The 24,322-nt window shown below is 39.0% G+C and overlaps 1 protein-coding gene across 1 annotated transcript in view; it reads left to right on the top strand.

Moving 5' to 3' along the window:
* Positions 1-19,102, top strand: part of LGR5 (leucine rich repeat containing G protein-coupled receptor 5) — a 196,204-nt gene extending 177,102 nt beyond the window's left edge. The window contains exons 12-18 of the mRNA XM_036761684.1: positions 1,373-1,438; positions 3,330-3,401; positions 9,050-9,121; positions 10,179-10,304; positions 11,523-11,668; positions 14,473-14,556; positions 16,329-19,102. Of these exons, the coding sequence (XP_036617579.1) occupies positions 1,373-1,438; positions 3,330-3,401; positions 9,050-9,121; positions 10,179-10,304; positions 11,523-11,668; positions 14,473-14,556; positions 16,329-17,416 (1,654 nt within the window). The 3' untranslated portion in view covers positions 17,417-19,102. The remainder of the gene's footprint in view (positions 1-1,372; positions 1,439-3,329; positions 3,402-9,049; positions 9,122-10,178; positions 10,305-11,522; positions 11,669-14,472; positions 14,557-16,328) is intronic.
* The last annotated feature ends 5,220 nt before the right edge of the window (positions 19,103-24,322 follow it).

The raw sequence follows: 24,322 nt of genomic DNA, 5'->3' as shown, positions 1-24,322 counted from the left end.
ACATCTTTTATCTACTTAATTACTTATGTGTTGTCTCCCCAACTAGACATTGGGGATGGAGGCTCACCTCCATCTACTCTGTACGTACTTTTTACATGTACCTAATTGTTTATATGTTGTCTTCCCAAATAGACTTTAAGCTCCTGTCCCTTTTTGTTTTCCCCAGAGCTTAGCATAGTGCTTGGTATGTAGTAAGTGCCTAATAAATACTATGACTAGATAAGAACTAAGATCTCTTCTAGTTCTAAATCTATTATTCTATTAACTAGCTCACTGGGTTGTAGGGTTATTGGTATGTTTGTTTAATTTGTTAATTCACAGTTTGGGAAAAAACTGACATTTGGGTTCCATTCGGGGTTCAGAAAATCGGGGTGATTTTTTCTAGTTTCTGTTTCATAGTTCAGCTTGGGTTAAAATCTCTGGACTATTAGTTCATGTTTGCAAGTCAGCTACACTTGGCTCATCTACGTGTAATGAAATGCACTCCATTCTTTTCTAAATCCCATTTATTTCAACAAACTGAATATGAAATAAAACAATAGAATTACAAGTATAAAAAAACTTTAATGACTTCTTTTTTAAAAAACATGAAATTTTCAATTATGTAAAAGCCATCTAATTTTAAGAAGGAGAATCAGGAATGAAAATGTGTGAACTAATTAATTGCTAAGATTTTTAAAAAGACAATTTTATATCACTATTATTTATTTTCTCTCTCTCTCTCTCTCTCTCTCTCTCTCTCTCTCTCTCTCTCTCTCTCTCTCTCTCTCTCTCTCTTTCTCTCCCCCCCCCCCCCCGCCAAGGTTTCTGCAAATTACCATGGCTTGTTTTTGATTAGTTATATTATGTTATAAATAAGTCCAGATGTTTCTGTTATTCTGTAATTTGTTGAGTTTTAGCTAAAATCTTTCTAGAGGTCTTCCCTACCCACTCCCAGTAATGATTGATTTCAGAGTTAGTGCTATGTTGTGGGTTGGGGTTTTTTAATTGATTTTTAACCCAATAGCTAGTCCTCTCAGTTAGAGATATAGCAAGTCTTGGAGTCAGATGCAATATTGTTTAATTTAACAAGACTCATTTCAGTAAGGTAATAGCTAAAAAGTTTGGGGTTGTCAATGACAAAATATAAATAAACTCATTAAGCAAATTATTTAAATTGATTAAAGAAATACAATAGCTACATTTCAGTAAACATGCTAAATGTACAATTTAATCCAATAATGGCCATAAATGTATTATTGGCTCATTCTTGTGGAAAATCCAGCGTCTACCTTTTAAAAACTTCATCTTGAAGAAGAAACAAAAGTAAAATCTGTTTTGTTTCAAATAATAAGTAACAGATATTTTCCTTTTCGATACCTCTGTTTTTCAGGGATCTGTCTTACAACCTGATGAAAGATTTACCCCGTTTCTCTGTTTGCCAAAAACTTCAGAAAATGTAAGTGTACAAAAATACCTCTCTAAATCATCTCTAAACAAAAAAAAATCATTTCACAATGTGTTCTCTCGCACACAGACATACATACACTCACATACCCACACACACACATCCATTTGTTGATTCACTGGGAAGGCATTTCCTACTTACTCTCCTGATTTACAAATAGTTAAGCTATAAAGATGACTGATTTTTTAATAGATTTGGGGGCAGGGGGAGGCAATCAGGGTTAAGTGACTTGCCCAGTATGACCTAGCCTGAGGTTGGATTTGAACTCATGTCCTTCTGACTCCAGAGCCAGTGCTCTATCCACTTGATTTTTTTTTAAAAAACAAACCTGGGTGGGGGAGTTTATTAGTATAGGGAATTTTCTAAATAAAGAAATTCACTCTACCAAGTCAGATAGGCACCTTCTTTGTAATTTAAAGGCTTAGAGAGTTGCCCAAAGTACTTAGAGGTACTAAGCCTCTAAGCCTCATCTGGGGTCACAAAGCCAGTATATGTAAGAGGCAAGACTTGAACCCAGGCCTTCTCTCTTCCAATGACACCACCATCTAATCCATCCAATAATCATAGCTAACATGTATGTATTGCTTTAAGGTATGTGATATATTTTCCATCTATCATCTCTTTAGATGATGCTACATTACCTCCATTTTATTGTTGGTGAAAACTAAGGTAAAAAGACTTGGACACTCAGCTAGTGTCAAGGCAGTGTCTGAGGCCAGATCTCTCCTACTGCTGAATCTAATGCTCTTCCCTCTTTGCCTCTATGCCAACATCCAAATAAATCTCACCCTAAAAAAGTTGCCTGGTATTAGGGGTAGGGGAGAAGGGCACTCTGATTTCGATGATGTTACCATCGTTTGAATTTTTATTTTTAGAACTTCAAGAAAACTAGTTATAACATGATCCTACCTGGTCTTTAGTACTAAAACCAATATTACTCAACCTAATCTTAAGATTATTCAACAGATTTGGATCTTTATTTAACAGATTGCATTTTCAAAAAATCAAGTCCATTTTCTAAAAATAAAGAGTTAACATTAAGGATATATGAGTGTGTGTGTGTGTGTGTGTCCATTTTGTGTATATAAACATATATGCTAAATTGTCCTAGGCTTAAAGGAATCTCCATGGTGGTAGTTGCCAAAATGTTTGTAGCTATGGTTACACTAATGGAATAAGGGTATTATCTGCTTAAGTAATTCTTTTGAAAGTAGTGACACTACTCATGCAGTGGAAGGCATGATGGACTTGGTGTCAGAAGTTCTGAGTTCAAATCCCACATCAGATTTAGATTAGGTTGTTTGATCATGGAAAAGTCACTTGGCCTCAGTTCTATCATCTGTAAAATGGAGATTATAGTCTCAATTCCTACCTCATAGAGTTGTGAGTTGAAAGGAAGAGTGGAATAGTGCCTTAGAGAGCTGGCTAGAATCAGGAAGATACACTTCTGATGCATACTGCATTGTGACCCTGAATGATCATGAATGGGGAACCTCTCAGTATCCTAAGCAACTCTTGAAGGCTGGAAGTTGCAAAGAAAATAATGAACTATGTTGGTGGAGGAAGTTCCTCATAGAGAGCTCCCAGTTCTGTTCATTTAAAAAAAATCAATAGCAATAGCTTATAGTCATACCTCAGATATATTTCTTTTTTTTTTTGAGGGGGGGAAACAGGGCAATTGGGGTTAAGTGACTTGCCCAAGGTCACACAGCTAGTAAGTGTGTCATGTGTCTGAGGCAGGCTTTGAACTCAGGTCCTCCTGACTCCAGGGCCAGTGCTCCTACCTGCCCCTTCAGATATATTTCTTGGAATCAAAACTGTTTAAAGGTTCCCAGATGTTTGTAATCTTTAAAATGAATAAGACTCTCAACTGTCATTTCAGCATCCTGCGTCATAATGAAGTCTATGAAATTAAGGCAGACACTTTCCGTCAACTGCTTATGCTTCGTTCACTGTGAGTATGGCCAAAAGGCTCCCTCCGTCACCCACAATAGTTTCAGCTTTTTTTCAGCAACTTCTCCCCCAAAATAAACGAATTTTTTTCATACTACACTCATTTCTTTTTATATTACACTCTCATTGTCAGACTCCCAAGCATATATTTGCCAAAGAAAAATAAAACATTTTTTTCCTACTGATAATTTCCAGGAATAAATTCAAAGTTGAGAATTTGCAATCACAATATCTACTAGTCTAAAGAAGTTAAACATTAATAAGCAAGAAAAAAGCAAAGCTGTTCAGTCCTCGGCAGTATCTGTTTATTACGTGGTTGGTAATTGGTGGTGATCGGTCAGTACGAGCAACAGCAGGCAAGAAATGGGTTGCAAAGGCCCTTCCAGAATTTTCTGCCAACTTGTCTCTGCTCCCCAGCTCCCGTGTCCTACTAGAGAATATTTCTGTAGCTCAGTCAACTAATCACTGTAATTGCATTATTCTTGGGTTGTTGTTGTTTTGTTTTATTTTTTGCTAAAACCACAAAAGTCTTCATACACTTAAAAAGCTGCCTTTAATCATAATAGCTTGCATTTATATAGTGTTTTGTAGATTGCAATAACCCTTTGAGGCAGATACCACGAGTGTTGCTGTCTATATTTTACGGATGAAGAAAATGAGTCTCAAAGAATTTAAGAGATTTGTCCAAGATCGCATGACTAGAAAATGACAGAGCCAGTATTAAAACCTAGGGGTTCTCCTTGCAAAGCCAGCATTCTTTCCACTATGCCGTGCTGTCTGTTTTTAAACAGTTTCTAATATTATTTGTAACACAAGATGCAAAATTCTCTTAGGCCATTTTTGTAACTTCCTAAATTCTTTCAACGGTGGTAGTGCTTAAATATATGCATCAGCTCCGGATAGAGGCTTGGGGTCCACATGGGACATAATTTTTGGACATCATTGATGCGGGAATTAGTTTGCTTGACTTTGAATATTTGTTACACAGGTTTTGTTTTTCCTTTTTTTTCAATTGGGGAGGTGGTAGAGAGAAAAACATTTTTATTAATTTTTAAGTTTAATTTTAAGCAAAGACAAAAAATGAAGATAAGTATAAAATGATTTTAAAAACTGACTTTTTAAACAAACATTATCAGAATGAATTTTATCATGTTCAAAGTGTCTACCTTGAAATGCTAAATTGTTTTTCCAGTGAGCTCAAAATGTGTAGTTAGATTTTTTGAATTGCTTTCAAGGAATCACCTCCCTCCACTTCTTTGTAGAGTTGGAGGAATATGAATGTGGCACTTTGCATGTAGTGTCAGATTTCATCAATAGGTTGGTTAGTTTTGCTTCATTTTTTTCCTCTTTTTTATTCTTTGCTACTTAAGGGATGGCTTGGGGAAAGGGAGTAGGGGTACATTGAGGAATACAGGTGATATAAAAACCAAAAATATCAATAATTTTTTTAAAAAACTGCTTTTATGACCTACAAAGCTATTCAGATCCTTTGACTCAGTGATTTTCCCATTAGGGCATAGAAGTGTGGTGGGGAAGAAGACCTGACCATACGAAAATATACATAAATGTTACTATAACATATATGTAATATATGCTAATATAATATAGCATTACTCAAAACAGCAAAAAGCTGGAAGTAACCCAGAGGGACAGTGGTTGAAAAACAACTGTTGCACATGCACGTACTATCTATATATGTGTATGAGTATATATATTTGTATGTGGATAGAGAGATAGATATAGATAGATGGACAGACAGATAGATAGATGGATGGATGGATGGATGGATGGATATACACACCATGAATTCTGTTTTCCATAGGAGACTGGGCAGGTGCAAGACATTGCAAGCACTTAACAGCCTAGAAAAAAGCTGGTTACTGATGTAGGAAAAACTGGTTACTGATGTAGGAGTCGTTTATGAACCAGATGTCTTTGTAGTTAAACTTTTATAAGTTGAAGAAAAGAGCAAAATCAACAGCAAGAAACACAAGAAGAGAAGTGGGTTTGTGACGAAGTGAAAACAAGGGGTAACAGAGAGTGTATATAGCCTGAGGGTAACATTGAGACCCATGTTACATCAAGAGATCTAGAGGAAGACTCCCAGCATGTTGAGTGGGTTCCCTGTGGAGGGTTTATAGAAGGATAGAAATAAGGTAGAGGCTTTTCCATTCCCCATAGGTAAGATGAGAAGATAGAAATAAGAAGATAAAATGGTGTGAATGTGTTGCAATCTACCCCACCTTTGAAGGGAATAAATATATCCCTGAAATTAGAGAGCCATTACATGATCCTCTGCCAAAGGCAACCTATGGATACATCATTGTATCATGGAGGTATTCCTGGCTAGGCTAATACAGCCTACAAGGTCTTGAGGAGTCTAGTAAGGTAGAAGGCCATCAAGCATGTACCCAGAGATGGAGAACATGTACCTGGCCAAATCTGAATACTCTCATGACCACGTTGGATGTAGAGTGACGAATTTTCATCCACAGAACTAAGGAAAACTTCTCATGCATGATCTCTTAGGCAAAAAGACCAAGAAGCAATTCTCAAAAAGACCTTTTAGAGAGGGGAACAACTGTTGCGATCTGCATCAGGGGTGAAATTCATTGAATACTGATGAAATCACAGGCAGAGTGAATTACTGAAATATGAAGTGACAAATATAAAGAATACAAAGAAATGTGGGATGACATATAAGTGACATGATGTTTTTAAAAAACAGAATAAAAATAACAATAAGCATGCTAATCATGACAAGGTCAAAATAATCTCTTTTGGCGGGGGGTCCAGACCTGTGATTTCTGTGATATAGGGAACCCCCACTTGCCTAGAGGGTTAAGAGGTTAAGTGATTTGCTCAGTGTTACATAGTCAGTATGAGTTAGAAGGAGTATTTGAACCTAGGTCTTTGGACTCCAATACAGGCTCCCTATTCATTATTAATTCTTTCTGGGGATCCAGACCTGTGATTTCAGTGGCACAGAGAAATATTGGCGTATATCCCAATAAGAAAACTCTCTCTTGCCTAAGACACAAAAAGGTTAAATGAAATGCTCACACAGTCAGTATAAACCTTTGGCCTCTAGGATGAACCATAAAATCCCCAGCCTGTCATTTATTTAAAGCCTTCCACAATCTGGCTCCCACCTCTCTCTGTAGTCATTCCCAATTTCTGTCTTGTACAAATTCTCCATCCCAATCACCCTGATGAGCTGGCTTTTCCATCTCCCATAGGTAATGTTTCATTTCCCATCTCTTTATTTTAAATAGGCTATCTCCCATGTTTGGTGTAACAACCACACACTCTGAGCACAGAGAGACTGAGGCTCTCACCCTTTCCCTCTCCCCACTGAGGGACCCCTAGCTCTGAACCCATACATGTGGACTGGGTTCAATCCTGGGGGTTAGGAGGGTGGGGAGGACTGAACTCTACAGAGAATGAAGCTCTTCTTTTTTCAAACTCTTCTAGGTTTGGTTGCTGTTGTCGGGTTTGTTTGTTTTTTAGCACCTACCTGAGTCCCAGGGAGATCCACTTAAAGTTTAGGTTGGTTCAGGTCTGTTATTGTTGTTTGTCTTTCATTCTTGAAGAGGACCGATGATATCAGGAGGCTGATGTCTTGACTTGCAAGTGAATTGGATTTAAGTGAGGCAGGTTCAGGTCTAAAGTCTCCCTAGAAGAGAAGAGCAAAAGCCTACTCCATGTACAGTATAGATCAAGGATAGGGTATGACTTATTTATTTCTTCCACTCAAAAGAAATGCTTAAACTACAACAGACTCACAAGTAGGCATTGACAAGAAAACCTAAACATAAAGTGGTAACATAACTACTGTTATACTCTCTCTGGGGTGCGGAGAGTTATATGGAAAACACTAAACAAGAGACATTTTATGAGTCTGCTGAAGCGGCTTTTCCCTTTCTCTTCAGCTCTATATAACACCTCCAACAAAGTCCATGTCTTGGTACAAGCAAGGCCAGGGTTTGGGGCTCCTCCTCTTCAAAAAGGTTATAGTTGCAGGATACTCAGCTCCAACTGAGGGACCCAGAATATCCCAGCCTTTCCAATTTGTCCATCTCAAGGTTGCCGTTATTCAACTTTGTTCACAGAAGGAACATGAAACAAAAGAGGTGGTCCAGGGTCCAAGACTCAGGTTCAGGCTAACCTAGGCAAAACATGTTCTTGCTGACATGTGCTCGAAGTTTGTGATATCTGTCAAAGATGGGCAATGGTGCCCTTCCATTCCTCATGAAGAGAGAGACAGAGAGATGAGACAGAGAAGAGAGAGAGAGAGAGAGAGAGAGAGAGAGAGAGAGAGAGAGAGAGAGAGGAGAGAGAGAGTGACAGAAACAGAGAGACAAGGACAAGGAAATAGACAGAGACAGAGAAAGGCAAAGAGATGAGACAGAAAGTGACAGAGAGAAAGAGAGAGGAGAGAGAGACTGACAGAGAGAGAGATGAAGAGGGAGAGAGGGGGGAGAGAAAAACAGAGAGAGAGAGAGAGAGAGAGAGAGAGAGAGACACAGAGAAAGAGGAGAGACAAAGACAGACAGAGACAGAGAGAGGAAAGGAGAAAGGGAGAGAAAGGAAGAGAAACTTGCCACATGGAGGAACAGTGAAAGAAGGCTGTCATTCCGTCTATAAAGTATATTGAGTCAGTGGCTCATCCTGGTTTAGTGGCCCAACACTACTCAGGTATGAAAAGACAGGGGGATGTAGCAGGGAGACACAACAAGGGACCATGTGCAATGCCAAGTCTTTTGCCACTGAACCAGCACCTAAATCCCACTGGGAAGAACCAAGATAAACATGTCACCAGTGTGATTTATGCAGAGCCAATGGGTTTCTCTGATTAAACCCATTACACTAGAATGCATTAATTCCTTACCTCCAACTCTGAGAATCCCTAGGTTCTTTCAAAGTACAACTCAAGAGCCATTATCCACATGGTAATGGTACAATGGTAGTTTGTGGGTAATGGCTCTTGAGTTGTACTATAAAAGAACCTAGAGGCCTCTCCTGATTCCTTCAGTTATTAACAGTCCTTCCTTCAATTATAAACTCCCTATTTCATTTTTGTCAGTATTCCCAATGCTTGGCATAACGCCCTGAATATTTGGGGAGGGGGAAAAGGACAGACCTGCAATTTCATTGATAAAAGTAACTCTCAGTAAGAAAATTCCCTTTACCAATGCAGATCTGTACCTGATTTGAAGCTTCTAGTATTAGAAAGTTGGTTAAGAAGTTAAATGATTTGCCCAAGCCACAACAAAGCCACGTGGGTCAGCGACTCCAAGCCACGCCTGTCTGGCTTCAGAGCCTGGCTTGTCCACCCACTTAACACTACTTCTCACTTGCACATGTGTTTAACAAGATTAATAAATGTTTGTTGAATTGAGTTGAACCTTATAACCTTTGCTATCTTCTTCTAGTCTCTTAATTTACTGAGTTCTCACTCTTTACAGTAAAAAGAAAAAAATCAAAAACTACGTGAGTGAAAATCAATCAATCAATTTATAGTTATTAACCACCTACTCTGTGCCAGGCACTGCACTCAGGTGTAATTTTGCACATTCATTCTTGATTTTTTTAAAGCTTAAACAATGAGAAGAATTTACATAGTTTTCCTGTTCACTTTTTTTATAGGGATCTAGCTTGGAACAAAATTGTCACTATTCACTCCAACGCTTTCTCCTCTTTGCCTTCTCTGATTAAACTGTAAGTATTGTGTTTCATTTTTCTTTTGTCACATAGATTGTGGTAATTTGGGGCCCTCTCGTCAGTAAAAATTCCGGTTGTTCCAATGGCAGCTATAACTTGTATTTCATGCCATTCAATAAGCAGGGCTAGCCACAACATCTGTCCCTTCTTTCCACACTTTGCTTTAACCATTCCTCTCTCCTAATAGAGCCCTCAAAGGACACATCAGCCCTTTGAAAGGACACTTAAAGAATGCTAAGCAATAAGAATGGGTTTTCAAAAGAATCTCAAAACTCAAAATTGGTGGAATGAAATGAAATTAACATCCTTTTCATTTCTCAAGTGTTTTAATTCCGTTCTGTGCTGCTGAGTGAAAAAAAAAAATTCTTACCTTCACTCCATTTTTCCTCACTTTCTTTTCTTCACAACCCCCCCACCTATCCTTCTGTCTTTCTTGCTTCTTTGCAGATAGAGATTAAGTTCATTCTTTGTATTTGTATAACCAACACCTAACACAGTACCAGGCCTGTAGAAGGCACTTGACAAAGGTTTACTGATTGACTTCTTTCCTATCTCCTTCTCCTTCCCCCTATCATCTGACACAAGGGAAGGATTCATCAGTCAGGAAGGCAGAGGAATGAAAGAAGAATGTGGAGAACAGTTCTATATCCTCCCCACTCTCCCCATCACCAATCACCATCACAGTCCTGGGCAGGACCAGTCTCCAACTTAAACATACAAATCCCCACAACTTTGTCTATACTTACAAGGCAAAAGAAAATGAATCTAGAACTTGCTCCTTGGATGGAGTTGAGACTGTTTTCTTTTGCAATTGTAATTTCAAGTGGAAAGGTCACCGGGAACTAGAGCCCAAATGGTCATATTTACTGTTGTATACATTAAAGTATGTGGGCATAATATATAAAAAGATTCCTCAAACAGTTTCCAATTAAATGGGGCCCTACTTGGGGGAGAGTTTTTATTGAGGAGTATAATAATCTTTAAGTTGTTTTTTAACATAAACTCTCTATGCAAGTAGAGACGAAAAAGCTAATTTCTTTTTGATGTTATGCAGGGATCTATCATCCAACCTTCTGTCGTCTTTTCCTGTGACTGGCTTACATGGTTTAACTCACTTAAAATTAACAGGAAATCATGCCTTGCAGAGTCTGATATCATCTGAAAACTTTCCAGAACTCAAGTGAGTTTGTCATTAAAACTAATAAGATGCATTTGTGTTCATGTGAAATAATAGACGTATAAGAGTTCTTAAAATTCATGAGGTCATGGAATCTTTCAGAAAAGTATTTTGTATCCTGAGTAGGGTGTTGGGAAAGGACAGGGAGATGATCAAGCATCTTCCTACAGATCTTATAGAATCCAAGGGGCTCCATGAAATTCACTTTGAAAACCATCAATTAAAGCTAGAACATATAATTAAAGAATAGTCCCTTCATAAATTTGGGAGCAAGCATTTGCAGTTTTTCAATTCAGTTCGATTTTCTTTTGCAAAGAGGTTTGGAGTGGCAAGCAATACCTATGATTTCATCAATGTGAGGAGATTCTCTCCACCGATTCTGACTGGAGGCTCATCTCTAATTCAAAGTTGTAGAGATTTTCCTGAAACACTGAGAAATTAAATGACTTGTGTATGAACACCCAGTCTTCATTGCCAGGAGCAGAACTTTAACCATAAGTCATTGGGATTCCAAGGCCTTTCTACCTATGCCATTCCTTCTAACCACTGTACCAGGCTTGCCTATCTCTGTTATGGACTTTTTAAAATCAAGTAATAAATTTGCACCTGAATGAAAAAGGGATGCTCTTCAAAATGTTGAACACTAAATGATATGAAGAATCCCCTTGAGAGGGGATTTTTTTGGTGGGGGTGGCAATCGGGGTTAAATTGCTCAAGGTCACACAGTTAGTAAGTGCCTGAGGTCAGATTTGAACTCAAGTCCTCCTGACTTTAGAGCTGATGCTCTCTCTGCTTTGCACCTAGCTGCCCTCTGAGAGTGCTTTAAGGAGGAAAAAAGACTCATTACAGTTATTCTGTCCACATTGCGCCTGGCGATCTGGAAAATCCCCATAAAATATTTTGGTCCTCCCTTTGTAGCATAGAAGAAGTCTGAATTTTTTCCTTTTTTATGGGGTTTTACAATGCCTTACTATAAAATTTGGGTTGATACTATACAATACTATGCACATATTTTATGCATTTTCTGTGTCTTCTGCTGGCCTTCACGTGTCATCTGTGGCTTCCGCAAAACTCCACCCCGCCAATTCCTATTTAATTTCTTCTGCCCACCCGAGATATATAGAAACCTTGATGGGGAAAGTCATGATGTGGAAGGCATAACTGTATATGTTTCATTAGATGTGATGGCCTTTTTTTTTTTTTGGCTTTTGTTCTTTATAGGCTGATGGAAATGCCTTATGCTTACCAGTGCTGTGCATTTGGGGCTTGTGAAAACCTCCACAAAATTTCTAATCAGTGGAATAAAGGTGACAACAGTAGTATTGATGAATTTCACAGGAAAGATGTTGGAATGCTGCATTTCCAAGGTAAGAGCAGCTCCCAGCCCACTCAGAATTTTGAAAATGTGCCCAGCCTACCTCCTTATCATCCCCCAGGTCCGTACCTAAACTACACCATTTTTTTAAAATGTCTTGGGAACCTATTCTAATATTTACTCCTTGCTGTAGGGGAATTCTTCACATTTACCTTAAATCCTTCTGGCTAAAAAGTTTTGTCTTCAGCGCAGATTACAAAGAAACCTCTCATAAAAGATTTCCACAGACATTAAAAAGACCCTCTCCAGGTGGATTCTGTTTACTTTACCTTTCTTGAACATGCTTTCATCATTTGTTTTGACCGTCTGTCTCCTACAGACAGGGCTAGCCGGGAAAAATTTCTGATGTCTCAGTAGTACCACAGAAACTTACCATCTCTGTTTCTAAATCAGCTGATTAAAAAACAACCTACCTCAACTCTCCTACACAAACATGAACAGCAGGAAATGAGATAATGTCTGTAATGAAGGACTTGGTGTTCCTTGATGAAAGACATTAATTAAATTGAAGGCAGCGTACCTCACACCATACCTGCGGTAACTGAGAGAAGCTTAAAGCACCAGCTACTTTCCCTTCCAACTATATAGCCTTGCAAGTTAGTACAAACTCAAAAATTCCTGGTTTTTACATTTCAAGGCTTTCAATATTATTTCTGATTCACAAGCAGTCTGTAGAATTCAGTCTGTCTGTAGGTGATTGATGTGTTTGCTCCTACAGTCATTACACCATTTTAATCATTGCCCTCTTCATCCTAAAATATGGATTTCCTTTTTTCTCAGAAGGGTATCATTTAGAAAGCATCATCTAATTTTTAATGAATCCAACTCAAAAAATTACAAGGCTCATTTCTGTTCTAGTAATAGTACTGGGCCACTGAACTTCCAATTTTGTGAGCTATAAACCTAAGCAACAAAAATTTAAATAGTTTGCAGGGTACATTTAACTCACCGTAATCGTACTACCCCAAAGTACTGCTATATGCTATTCTGGGCACATCTGGAATTTTGTGATTGTTCCTGGGAATGAAATTTTAGTAAGGACATTGAAAAACTGGGGAAAATCGAGCGACAAGTGACTAGGATGGGTCAGCCCTTGAGATCATGCCAGGTCAGAACCAGCTGAAGAAAATGGGCATGTAAGCTTAGAGAAAATAAGATTTATGGGGGAGAGATGATAACTATCTTCAATGATTATAAAGTAGAAGAGATTAGATGCGTTCTGCTTGGCATGATCTCAAAGGACAGAGCTAGGAACTGTGGATGGAAATTGCAATGAGGCAAATGCAGCATTTTTTCATCATAAAGAGAGAGAACTTTGAAAGACTTAAGTTCTTACCTCTGAGATCAGTTCCAATTTACCCTATATATGTCTCCCCCAGTAGAATGTGAGTTTCTTAAGGAGAAAAGGCTGTTTCTGCCTTTCTTTTTACCCTCTAGTACTTAGCATAGTGCCTGGTACTTGATAAATATTTGTGGATTGTTAACTTATTAAATTCAATAAGCATTTATTCAATGAGTGTCTCCTGTGTTTAAAGCATTTTGCCAGCCATTGGGGAATACAAAGGCAAAAATAAAAAGCAGTCTCTATCTTTAAGGAGCTTACATCCCAATGGAGGATATAACAAATAAATATATAAGTAAACACAGTAATTGAGGAGGAAGAGAACAAAATGAGACAAATCAAGAAAGGTATCAATAGTCCTAGCTGACATTTATTGAGTACCCACTATATGCCAGGCACTGCGCTAAGCACTTCAGAATTAATTATCTCATTTGATCCTCACAACAACCCTTCGAGGTAAATGCTATTTTTATCCCTATTTTACAGTTGAGGAAACTGAGGCAAACAGGTTAAGTGACTTGCGCAGAGTTACACAGCTAGTAAGTGTCTGAGACCAGCTTTGAATTTGGGTCTTCCCAGTTCCAGACCTGGCACTCTATCCACTGTATCACATAGGATAGCTTTAAGGCAAACAGAGGTTATGTGACTCATCCAGGGTTACACAGCTAGGAAGTATCTAAGACTGGATTTGAACTTAGGTTTTCCTGACTCCAGGCTCAGTGCTGCCTAATTGCCACTCTATAGCAGAGAGAGAGAGAGAGTTGGATTTAGAGACAGGAAAACCTGGATTTGGGTCTTAACTCAAACATTTACTTGTTGAGTGACCCTAGACAAGTTATTGATCTCTCTGAGCCTCAGTTCCTTCATCTGTAAAATGGAGGGGTTGGACTCAGTGACCTTTAAGGCCCATACCAGTTCTGAATCTATGCCCCTATGAAGTCAAGACTAGAGAAGGAAGGAAGGAAGGAAGGAAGGAAAAGAAAGAAAGGGAGGAAGAGAGAGAGAAGTCTGGCCTTCAGGTCTCTTACCACCGATTTGCTATCTGATACTAGATAATATCATATATATACATATATATATGTATATGTATATATATATACATATATATATGTAACTTAAAATAAACTTCTTTTAAAAATCAGATACTATACAAGTAAAAGCAGATGGGTGGCACACTGGATGGAGAGCTGGACCAATCCTGAGATATTTACTGGGCAAGTCACTTAATCTGTCTGCCTCAGTTTCTCCATCTGTAAAATGGGGATAGTAATAGCACTTACTTCTCAAGGTTGTCGTGAGGATAAAATGAGATAATATTTATGAAATTCTTAGATTTCTAGAAGGGGACAGGGAGAAGAGTGAATAAGAGGAGTCATGCCTCCACTCCCCATGATCTTATCCCCAGAAGAAGGGATTGCTCAATTAAACTCTCAGGGACTTTCTTGCCCACACAGACGAACGTGATTTAGAAGACTTCCTTCTTGACTTTGAAGAAGACGCCAAAGTCCATCATTTAGTACAGTGTTCACCACCTCCAGGTAAGAAATATACAGGAACCAGACCCTGAAACAGTTTTCATAGGTAAGAACCACAATTGGTCCCCAAAATTAACTTCAGAATTTCCACTTTGGGATTTGATCCTGGCAAGGCCATACTGTGGAATCCAATGACATTTTGGTGTCAGCTTGTTGGGCCAGCACTATCTGGACATCCACTGAGTCTCATCACTATTCCTCTTCTGGGACTCCATTTCTGTATTCAAATTGTAGGTGTCTATCTCTCGGTGGTATATTTCATTCAAGGAGATGATTTTTATATGGACATTTTTGTAAATTCAAGTAGTAAGGCATCTTTGATACAGGTTAATCAGTGATTTAATAGTTGATCACGTAAAGAGAAAAGCATTTTTAAAAGATAATTGCAGGTAAACATTAAAATAGTTGTTGCTATGTGTATTTATGCACATTACTATACACAGTTGTTAGATAATAAATATTTTTAAGTCCATTAAGCAATGAATTACTGGTATTAAGTATAGTGTGTTCTTAAAATCTGGACACATAGGCAAAAATGCATATTTTCAAGAAATGGAATGAATGAAATTTTCAGCAACATTTTATTTAATTGGAATGTTAACAAATAACATCTTCAATATGATTTCCATCATTTGTGATGCAAAGGTTGATGTACTTTGCAAGATTCACGCGAACTCGATGCAATAACTCCACATTTCCTATGTGTCCAGACTTTAGAAACACCCCGTACATGGGAAAAGAATATGGATAGTGTTGGACTTGGACTCAGGAAGACTTGAGATCAAATCTAGTCTCAAACGCTTATTATCTATGTGACCCTAGGCAAGTCACTTTAGTTCTATCTGCCTCCGTTTTCCCATCTGTAATATGGGGATAATAATAGCCCTTACCTCTCAGGATTGTTATGAGAATAAAATGAGTTAATATTCATAAAGGTCTTTTCAAACCTTAGAGCATTATGTAAATACTACTATTATTATTATTCATTCCTGTGAGTAAAATGGACTGTTAAAAGACAAATACTAGGCATCCCTCTCTCCTAAGTATCAAATGTTACCTAGGTTTTATGTACTACAGACTTCCACTCCGCTTGTAGCTTACTTTTTATATAAGGAAACATTGGCCTGGGAAGTTCTCCAACCATCAAACCTTTTTTTAAATATTTTTTCTTTATTTTGCTAAATATTTCCCAAATATATGTCAATTTTTCATTAAAACATTCATTTTTAAAAATTTTGGATTCCAAATTCTCTCCCTCCCTCCTCCTTGAGAAGGAAATTTAATACAAATTATACATGTATGTGAAGTCATGAAATACATATTTCCACATTAGCCATATTGCAAAAGGAAACAGACAGAAGAAAAAAATAAAGTTTCTTTTTAAAAGTATGTTTCAATCTTCATTCAGAGCTCATTAATTCTCTTTCTCTGGAGGAAGATAGCATTTTTTATCATGTATCCTTGGGAATTGTCTTGGATCATTTGTTCCTCAGAACAGCTAAGTCTTTCACAGTTGGTCATCCTTACAATATAGCTGTTACTGTGTACAATGTTCTCCAATGTTGTGTTCACTTGACTTTGCATGAGTTCAACCATCAAACTTCTTGAAGACAGAGGTGTGGGTATAGAAGCACTAGGAAAGGATTCTGGGAATCTGTATTTTAGTCCTGGCTCTTTACCACTGATTTATCGTCTGATTTTAGACAATATCACATGTATATATGACTTAAAATCTCAAATTTATCTGCTTTTCTCTCTCTCTCTTGCTATTTCAGGGCCTTTCAAACCATGTGAACATCTATTTGGTAGCTGGTTAATCCGAATCGGAGTGTGGACCATTGCGTTTTTGGCTTTCGTTTGTAATGCTTTGGTGACCTCAACAATCTTCAGATCTCCACTGTATATTTCCTCTATAAAACTTTTAATTGGATTGATAGCAGTGGTAAACACCCTAATGGGTGTCTCCAGTGGTGTCTTGGCTAGTGTCGATGCATTAACTTTTGGCAGCTTTGCTCAATATGGTGCATGGTGGGAGAATGGAATAGGTTGCCAAATCACTGGTTTTCTGTCCATTTTTGCTTCAGAGACGTCTGTTTTCCTACTTACCCTGGCAGCCCTTGAACGTGGGTTCTCTGTAAAATGTTCTGCAAAATTTGAAACCAAAGCATCTTTTTCCAGCCTGAAAGCAATAGTTCTGCTTTGCTTTCTGTTGGCCCTGACCATCGCTACGGTTCCCCTGCTCAGTGGCAGTGAATATGGTGTGTCTCCACTGTGCTTGCCCCTGCCTTTTGGAGAGCCCAGTACTACCAGTTACATGGTAGCTCTGGTCTTACTAAACTCCCTTTGTTTCCTTGTGATGACCATCACCTACACCAAACTGTACTGCAGTTTGGAAAAGGGAGAACTAGAAAATATTTGGGACTGTGCAATGGTGAAGCATGTAGCTCTATTGCTCTTCACCAACTGCATTCTTTATTGTCCTGTGGCTTTCTTGTCCTTCTCCTCTCTGCTAAACCTTACATTCATCAGTCCTGAAGTGATTAAGTTTATTCTCTTGGTGATTGTCCCACTCCCTGCTTGTCTCAACCCCCTTCTCTATATTCTCTTCAATCCAAATTTTAAGGAAGACATGGGGAACTTCCGAAAGCAAACATTCTTGTGGAAAAGATCAAAACACCCAAGTCTGATCTCTATCAACTCGGAAGATGTGGAGAAACGATCTTGTGATTCAACCCAAGCTTTGGTCACCTTTGCTAGTGGCAACAGCTCTTATGACCTGACATCTCATTCAAAAGGGCCACCATCTTATCCAATGACGGAAAGCCGTCGTCTTTCATCTGTGACGTTTGTTCCTTGTCTCTAATGTGAGTTGCGAAATGTAAAGAGAAAATGTTTACAGAATTTGCAAACCCCAGAGGGAAAGATGGGTGGTATAATTGGTGGGACAGGGGTACAGTGTTCTTGATAACTGTTCCATGCACTTGAGAAGTGGTATCTTTAAAAAAAATTGAACTAGAACATTGATTTTTGTTTTAAAACTTTTGCAAAAAGTTGCAAACTCACTGACATTTGGGATCAAAAATGAGCTGAAGGCATCTCATAGTGGCAATTTGGTTGTTTTTATCAACAATTGATTTTTTTACCAGTAACCACAAATAGAAGAATTAAATGCTCTTCAAGGATTTGCCATAATTTTAATCTACTTCTCCCTAACCTCATCTACAGAGAGTTTTAAAAAAAGACACTGACCCACAAAGTAGGTTCCATAAGGCCTAAAATTCTTTAAAGGATGGTTGAAGTGGGTTGGAGAAAAGAAGTTGAAAATCATCTTTATTACTAAGCATAAGATACGACAAAGAGTATCCTGATTCTCTGGATTTATGCATAGAGAGTTATGTTTCCCTTCCACCTTTCCTATCTATGACAGGCTTCTTTCAGATCACTAATCTGCCTGGCCTTAGAGTGAAGGATATTATTAGCATGCTCATATTTGGAGGGCACTTTATATGTAGCTTATTTGCTGTTTCAGGCACTAGCATCTGGTTTAAAAGCCAATTCATCCTCCAGTATGATAGAACTGTACAAACATTTCTAAGGCTAAATGAACTCCAACTATTATCAAGGAAATAAGGGGAAGGTGGTTTCTGACCGGCCTCATTCACCTTTAACATCCTGGTGTCCAAATCTGGAGTTTCAGGATCAAAGTTCATTGCCGGCAATGGACATCCATAGAAATGACAGCAAATGGATTTGGGGGACTTGGGGTGGGAGGATGCTTTTAGTTAAAGATTATAGCAATCAGGTGTTTTGAGTTCATAGGCATGGTGGAAAGGTGATCCACTATAGCAGAGACATATCTTAAATCAGTCTACACGAGAATCTCAAACCCACTGACTCTGAAAGCTATGGCAATAAGACAATATGAAGCTAGAGGATGAGTCCTGACACCCCTCTGGCTCCATGGATACACCATCCTTATACTTAGCTTCATTTTTAGCTGCATTCCATCTGGGCTGCACTGCTTGATGTCAGTGGCATTCTCTCCCCACTTTTCCATATTTAATACATGTGTAAAATGTTTTGAGAAGCAAAATAATAAAGCACAGGAAGTTAAAAGATTAATTCATAGCTTCTTTTATCAGAATGTTATTAGTCCACCAGGCATCCAAAACAAATAGCTGTTGGGTGGGTTTATTTTTATAAGCATGTTTGAAATATTTTGATCAGATGTTTTAATTTGGAATTGAAAAAAATGCATTTATGAGATTTTTATAAGATTTGTAAATATAGAACTGTATTTATTATTACAATATGATACAATAATCATAAGGGACACAACAGTAAACCATGTACAGTTGCAGCCTACTACTTAGATATTTCATTTCCTGCCCAATTATTTTCCTAAATTTATTATATGTATATAATATATGTAAATGTGTAGTGCCTGTAAATAAGTTACATACTTGCTTTTCTATTGGTATAAGAAATAAAAGGAATTTGTAATAAAATGTGAGACTGAAAGCCAAGAGCATTTCAGCTTTATCATGGACCACAAAAGCAGATGTACAGTCTCTTATTTATTGGTGTTTAAGTATGGTTGCTATGAACAGTGTTATCTCACACCAAGCCAACTGGAAACTGGAAACCCCAGTGCTGTGGGTAGTTAGGACATGACTTGTGAAATAAGTCTTTCACAGACTCAAAACTGAAATATCTTTGCCATCTCTTAGAATGTTGCTGCTGATGCTGCTGTTGATGTTATTGTTTAATTACGGTTCATAAATCACTCTCTCATTAGGTTACTGAAGGTCATCATTACAGGCAATGGTTGGGTTTTTGTAGCCAGGACCTTCCCAGGTCCTAAGATGCTTTAACAGTAAGAGAGGGGGGAAAAGGACCCACAATTAAAAACACAAGGCTAAATGACAAAAAAGACTATTAAAGACTCAACATGTTCAGCCAAAGTACTTCTGTAAATTCTTCCTTTCAAGCAGTTTCATTATGTGACCATGGTAAGGCCAAAGCATGAGGGCATATGATTCTCCAGGCCCACAGGGGGAAAAAAACACTCTGTTCTCTTTCAAATTCCTGTCAGCCAAGAAATTAAGGGATATAACGATCTCCCAGAAGCAAACAAGTCAGAAATCCCAGAGGGCCTAGTCTTCATTTATCAAGCCCAAACCAGCTAGCCCCTGTAGGCTACAGGCCAAAAAGAAAAAAATCCCTCAGTAGTGATTCCTCTTCCTCCTCTGACATAATAAAGCAGCTCCATTGCACCACAGAGAAATGATGGTTTTTGTATCTGGCTTAGCATTATCGATAGAATCAGTTCTTGTTTACTGAGCAGTGAACTTAGCCATTCTCATTCGGGGACAAGCCACATTTCAGCTTGATCCCACTGACAGACACCCAAAGTGATCTCACATAACTTGGCTTGTCTTCAATTAAAACAAAGTTTTGTTTTCATTCAGATTTATGGAATCGCTTGATCTCTTGAGTTGAAAAGGGCCTCCGAGGCCTTCTAGCCCAATCGGTATCTGAACAAAAGTCCTTTTTTTTACATTCCCAATTAGCGGTCATCTAGACTCTCCTTGAAATTTTCCATTGATAAGTAAATACCCAATGAGTCAATCCATTCCACTTTTAGACTCCATTTTTCCTTACACTAAGAATAATTCTGGCTCATTGCAGCTTCTACCTTATTGCTAATAGTTCTGCCATCCAGGGCCAGAAAGAACAAATTTAATCCATTTCCTACATGAAAGCCCTTCAAATACTTGGAGACAGCCCTCATGTGCTCCCTAAGTCTTTGTTCTCTGCCCCTCTTAGTCCAATAAGTAATTGTAAAACAGCTGTCATCCTTTGTGGTAGGTAGGTTCCAACAAATGCTCTAAAATGAAACATTTAAATTTTGATGCTTTCATAAATGTTGGCAAATATGTCACAAAACAGAGGGTTTTTTAATGCGGAAAAGCTTGACTAGGTTGGAAAAAAAAATCCATGTTTTAACTCGGTGTCAATAAAATCCATGTTCAAGTCTCCTGTCTCTGACACTTCCTCCTCTTGGCTGTATGACAATGGAGAAGTCAATTAAACTCTCTGAGCCTCAGTTTCCTCATTTGTAAAAGAGAATAGTAATAGATATGGCACGTACCTTGTAAGACTATCTCAAAGCTCAAATGTGGTAGTATTAATTAAACTGCTTGGCAAATTTGGAAATGCTGAATAAATTTCAATTATTGTTATTGGATCATAGATTTAGAGCAAGAAGAAATCTTAGAGATCATCTAATCCAATCTCCTCATTTTACAGATGAGACAGCTAGGACCCAGGCAGGTGAAGTGACAGCAGATTCAAGGTCATGCTGTGGCAGAAGAAAGATGTGAAACTAGGTCCTGCAACTCAAAATCACTGCTACAGCTGGGTGGGATTTGAACACAGTCCTTCCTTGACTCCAAGCTCAACACCCTATTCACTATAGCTCAGTATTTTCTCTTCATATACCTACCTTCTCTTCATTAATCAACATCCATTGGGCTTGGAAATTCTTCAACTTCCCTTCCCGATCAGCTTGCCTCTTGCCCCTCAAAATACATATTGCAGTTGATAGGACAAGCCCTAAAATAAAACACAGATTAATTTCCTTGAAAAACAAAGACTGTTTATAATTTGCAAGGAATTTTTGGCACAAATTTCTGGCACAAAAAACAAATATGTAAATCTTATCAAGGATAGAGCCTATAAATTAAGAAAATACTTTTAACACTCACCCTTAAATATTCAAACACAGGCTTTCAAACGAAGAAGATGGAATCAGTTTATATGAGTACCCATCCTGGTCGCCGCACTGAATTAATACCAGGCCCCTTAGACTAACTGAAAACAAAGCTCTAAAATGAGAGAGAGAGAGAGAGAGAGAGAGAGAGAGAAGAAAAGAGGAGAGACAGAGAGAGACAAAGAGAGAGGACGTTCACCCCTTTATTTGTGCACCCCACTTCTCCCTGGGTTGCAGACCACTGGCCCAAGGCCTGTCCCACCTTCACCCCGGGCCAAGGACAAAGCACCTGTCTTCAAATCTACTTAGGTGGCAATGTCTCCCTGGGCCAAGACCCTTTTTTCCTTCCAAATATATGCATACCCCCTTCAGGCTCCAATCATCACCTGCAGAAGCAGATTGACTCTCTCGATGGGAAAAACTGCAGTCTTGGAAACTGAAGCAGGAAGGAAGGAAGGAAGGGAGGGAGGAAGTAGGGAAGGAAGAAAGGAAGGAAGGAAGGAAAGAGGGAAAGAAGGAAGGAAGGAAGGAAGGAAGGAAGGAAGGAAGGAAGGAAGGAAGGAAGGAAGGAAGGAAGGAAGGAAGGAAGGAAGGAAGGAAGGAAGGAAGGAGGGAAGGAAGGGAGGAAGGGAGGGAGGGAGGGAGGAAGGAGGGAGGAAGGGAGGGAGGGAGGAAGGGAGGAAGGAGGGAAAAAAGGAAGGAGGGAAGGAAGGAAGGAAGGAGGGAAGGGAGGAAGGAGGGAGGAAGGGAGGGAGGGAGGAAGGGAGGGAGGGAGGAAGGGAGGAAGGAAGGGAGGAAGGAAGGCAGGAAGGAAGGAAGGAAGAAAAGGAAAGGACAGATATCTAAATAAATGAATGAATGAATAAGAAGCAAGAAAAAAAGAGAGCAGGCACCTTTCAAGCTCAGGAGAGAAAAAGGAGAGATATGTGGTGAGGACAGGCTTTCATCAAAAAAAAAGAGCTATGGAATACTTTTAGACATCAAGACCCAAAGGAATGAAGGGGCTGCCTCAGGGGATGTCAGAAAGGAAGAGTGAAAAAGGAAAATTGGGAAAGCTACTTTCTGAAGGGAGGAGAAGAAAACAGTGGAGGAATGAAGACCCTACTGAAATCCTACTGAAGGAAGGAAAACAAGTGTGGAAGGTTTTTTGTTGCTCCAGCCACAGGCCTATGATACAAAGAGAAAGCGTCTATGTGAGTTTGCTCTTTAATGTTGCCTTAATTTGCAACTGAGCCAAGAGCTAAATTGAAAATTGATAAAATCGGGGCAGCTAGGTGACACAGTGAGTAGAGCACCGGCCCTGGAGTCAGGAAGACCTGAGTTCAAATCCAGCCTCAGACACTTGACACACCAGCTGTGTGACCTTGGGCAAGTCACTTAACCCCAATTGCCCTGCCTTCTCCCCTGCAAAAAAAAAGAAAATTAATAAAAATCCAACCAAAATAATATTCCAATGGTAATAGTGAACACTGATATAACGCTTACTTGGACCAGGCCCTATGCTAAGCGCTTTACAATTATTATCTCATTTGATCCTCATAACAACCCTGGGAGGCAGGTATTATTATGATCTTCATTTTACAGATGGGGAAACTGAGACAGACAGAGATTAAATGACTTGTCCAGGATCACACAGCTAGTAAATGTCTGAGGTCAAATTTGAACTCAGGTCTTCCCGACTTCAGGCCTGGCACTCTATCCACTGCACCACCTGGCTGCCCAGTTCGTTGAGAGTAGGAATTGTTTCACATTTTGCCTTTGTATCCTCAAGGCCTAGCACAGTGCCTGGCCCATAATAGCTTTTTAATAAATATAATAATATCTATCTAGCATTTATGTAAGGCTTTAAGGCTTATAAAGCAATTTACAGATACTAGCTTATTTTATCTGAACAGCAATCTTGGGAGACAGGTGCTTATCATTATCCTCATTTTACAGACAAGGAAACTGAGGTAGAAAAAGGTGAAGTGAATTGCTCAGACTCACACAACTAGAAAGTGTCTGCAGCCAGATTTGAACACTCCCCTACAATGAAAAATTGAGAGAAAGAAAAAGAATCCCTTGGAAGAAATAAGTGTAGTCAAGCTAATCAGTCAATAAACATTTAAGTGCCTACTATGTCCCAGGCACTGTGCTAAGCACTGGGGATGCAAAGAAAAGCAAAAGATAGCCCCTGCCCTCAAGGAGTTGACAGTCTAGTGGGGGGGGGGGGACAACAGTCAAACAGCTATGTACAAACAAGCTATATGCAGGATAAATGGAAATAATCAACAGGGGAAAGATAGCAGAATTAATGGGGACTTTCCTACAGAAGTTGGGATTTTTAACTGGGACTAAAAGCCAAGGAAGCCAGGAGGCAGAGATGGGAAGGGAGAGCAGTCTGGCCATGCAGGACAGTAAGTAAAAATAGCCAGTCAGGAGATGGAGCGTCTTGTTCAAGGAACAGTAAGGAGGTCAGTGTCACTGGATTGAAGAATACCTAGGGGTGACTAAGGTGTAAGAGTGGGAGTTAGGTTATGAAGAACTTTGAATGAAAAACTTGGATCCTAGGGAGTCACTGGAATTTATTGAGTAGGAGGGATGACATGGTCAGAAGTGCACTTTAAGAAGATCCCTTTGACAGGAGAGTGGAGAAGGACTGGAGTGGGCAAAGACTTGACACAAGCCGACCAACCAGAAGGCTATTTCGAAAGTCTAGGTGTGAGGAGAGGAAGGTTGCCCCCAAGGTATCAGAGGAAAGTAATATCAAAGTAGTGGTATCAGAAGGGCAACTAGGTGGCCCGGTAGATAGAGTGCAGGGCCAGGAGTCCAGGAGTCAGGAAGACCAGACTTCAAATCTAGCCTCAGACACTTACTAGCTATGTGACCTTGGGCAAGTCACTTAACCCTATTTGCCTCGGCTTCCTTATCTGTAAAATGAGCTGGAGAAGGAAATGGCAAACCACTCCAAGTAACTTTGCCAAGAAAACCCCAAACAGGGTCATGAAGAATCAG

Source organism: Trichosurus vulpecula, chromosome 5, assembly GCF_011100635.1.
Source record: "Trichosurus vulpecula isolate mTriVul1 chromosome 5, mTriVul1.pri, whole genome shotgun sequence".
NCBI classification, from domain to species: domain Eukaryota; kingdom Metazoa; phylum Chordata; class Mammalia; order Diprotodontia; family Phalangeridae; genus Trichosurus; species Trichosurus vulpecula.
The sequence above is the reverse complement of the archived record's forward strand: the minus strand, read 5'-3'. Positions and strand labels throughout refer to the sequence as shown.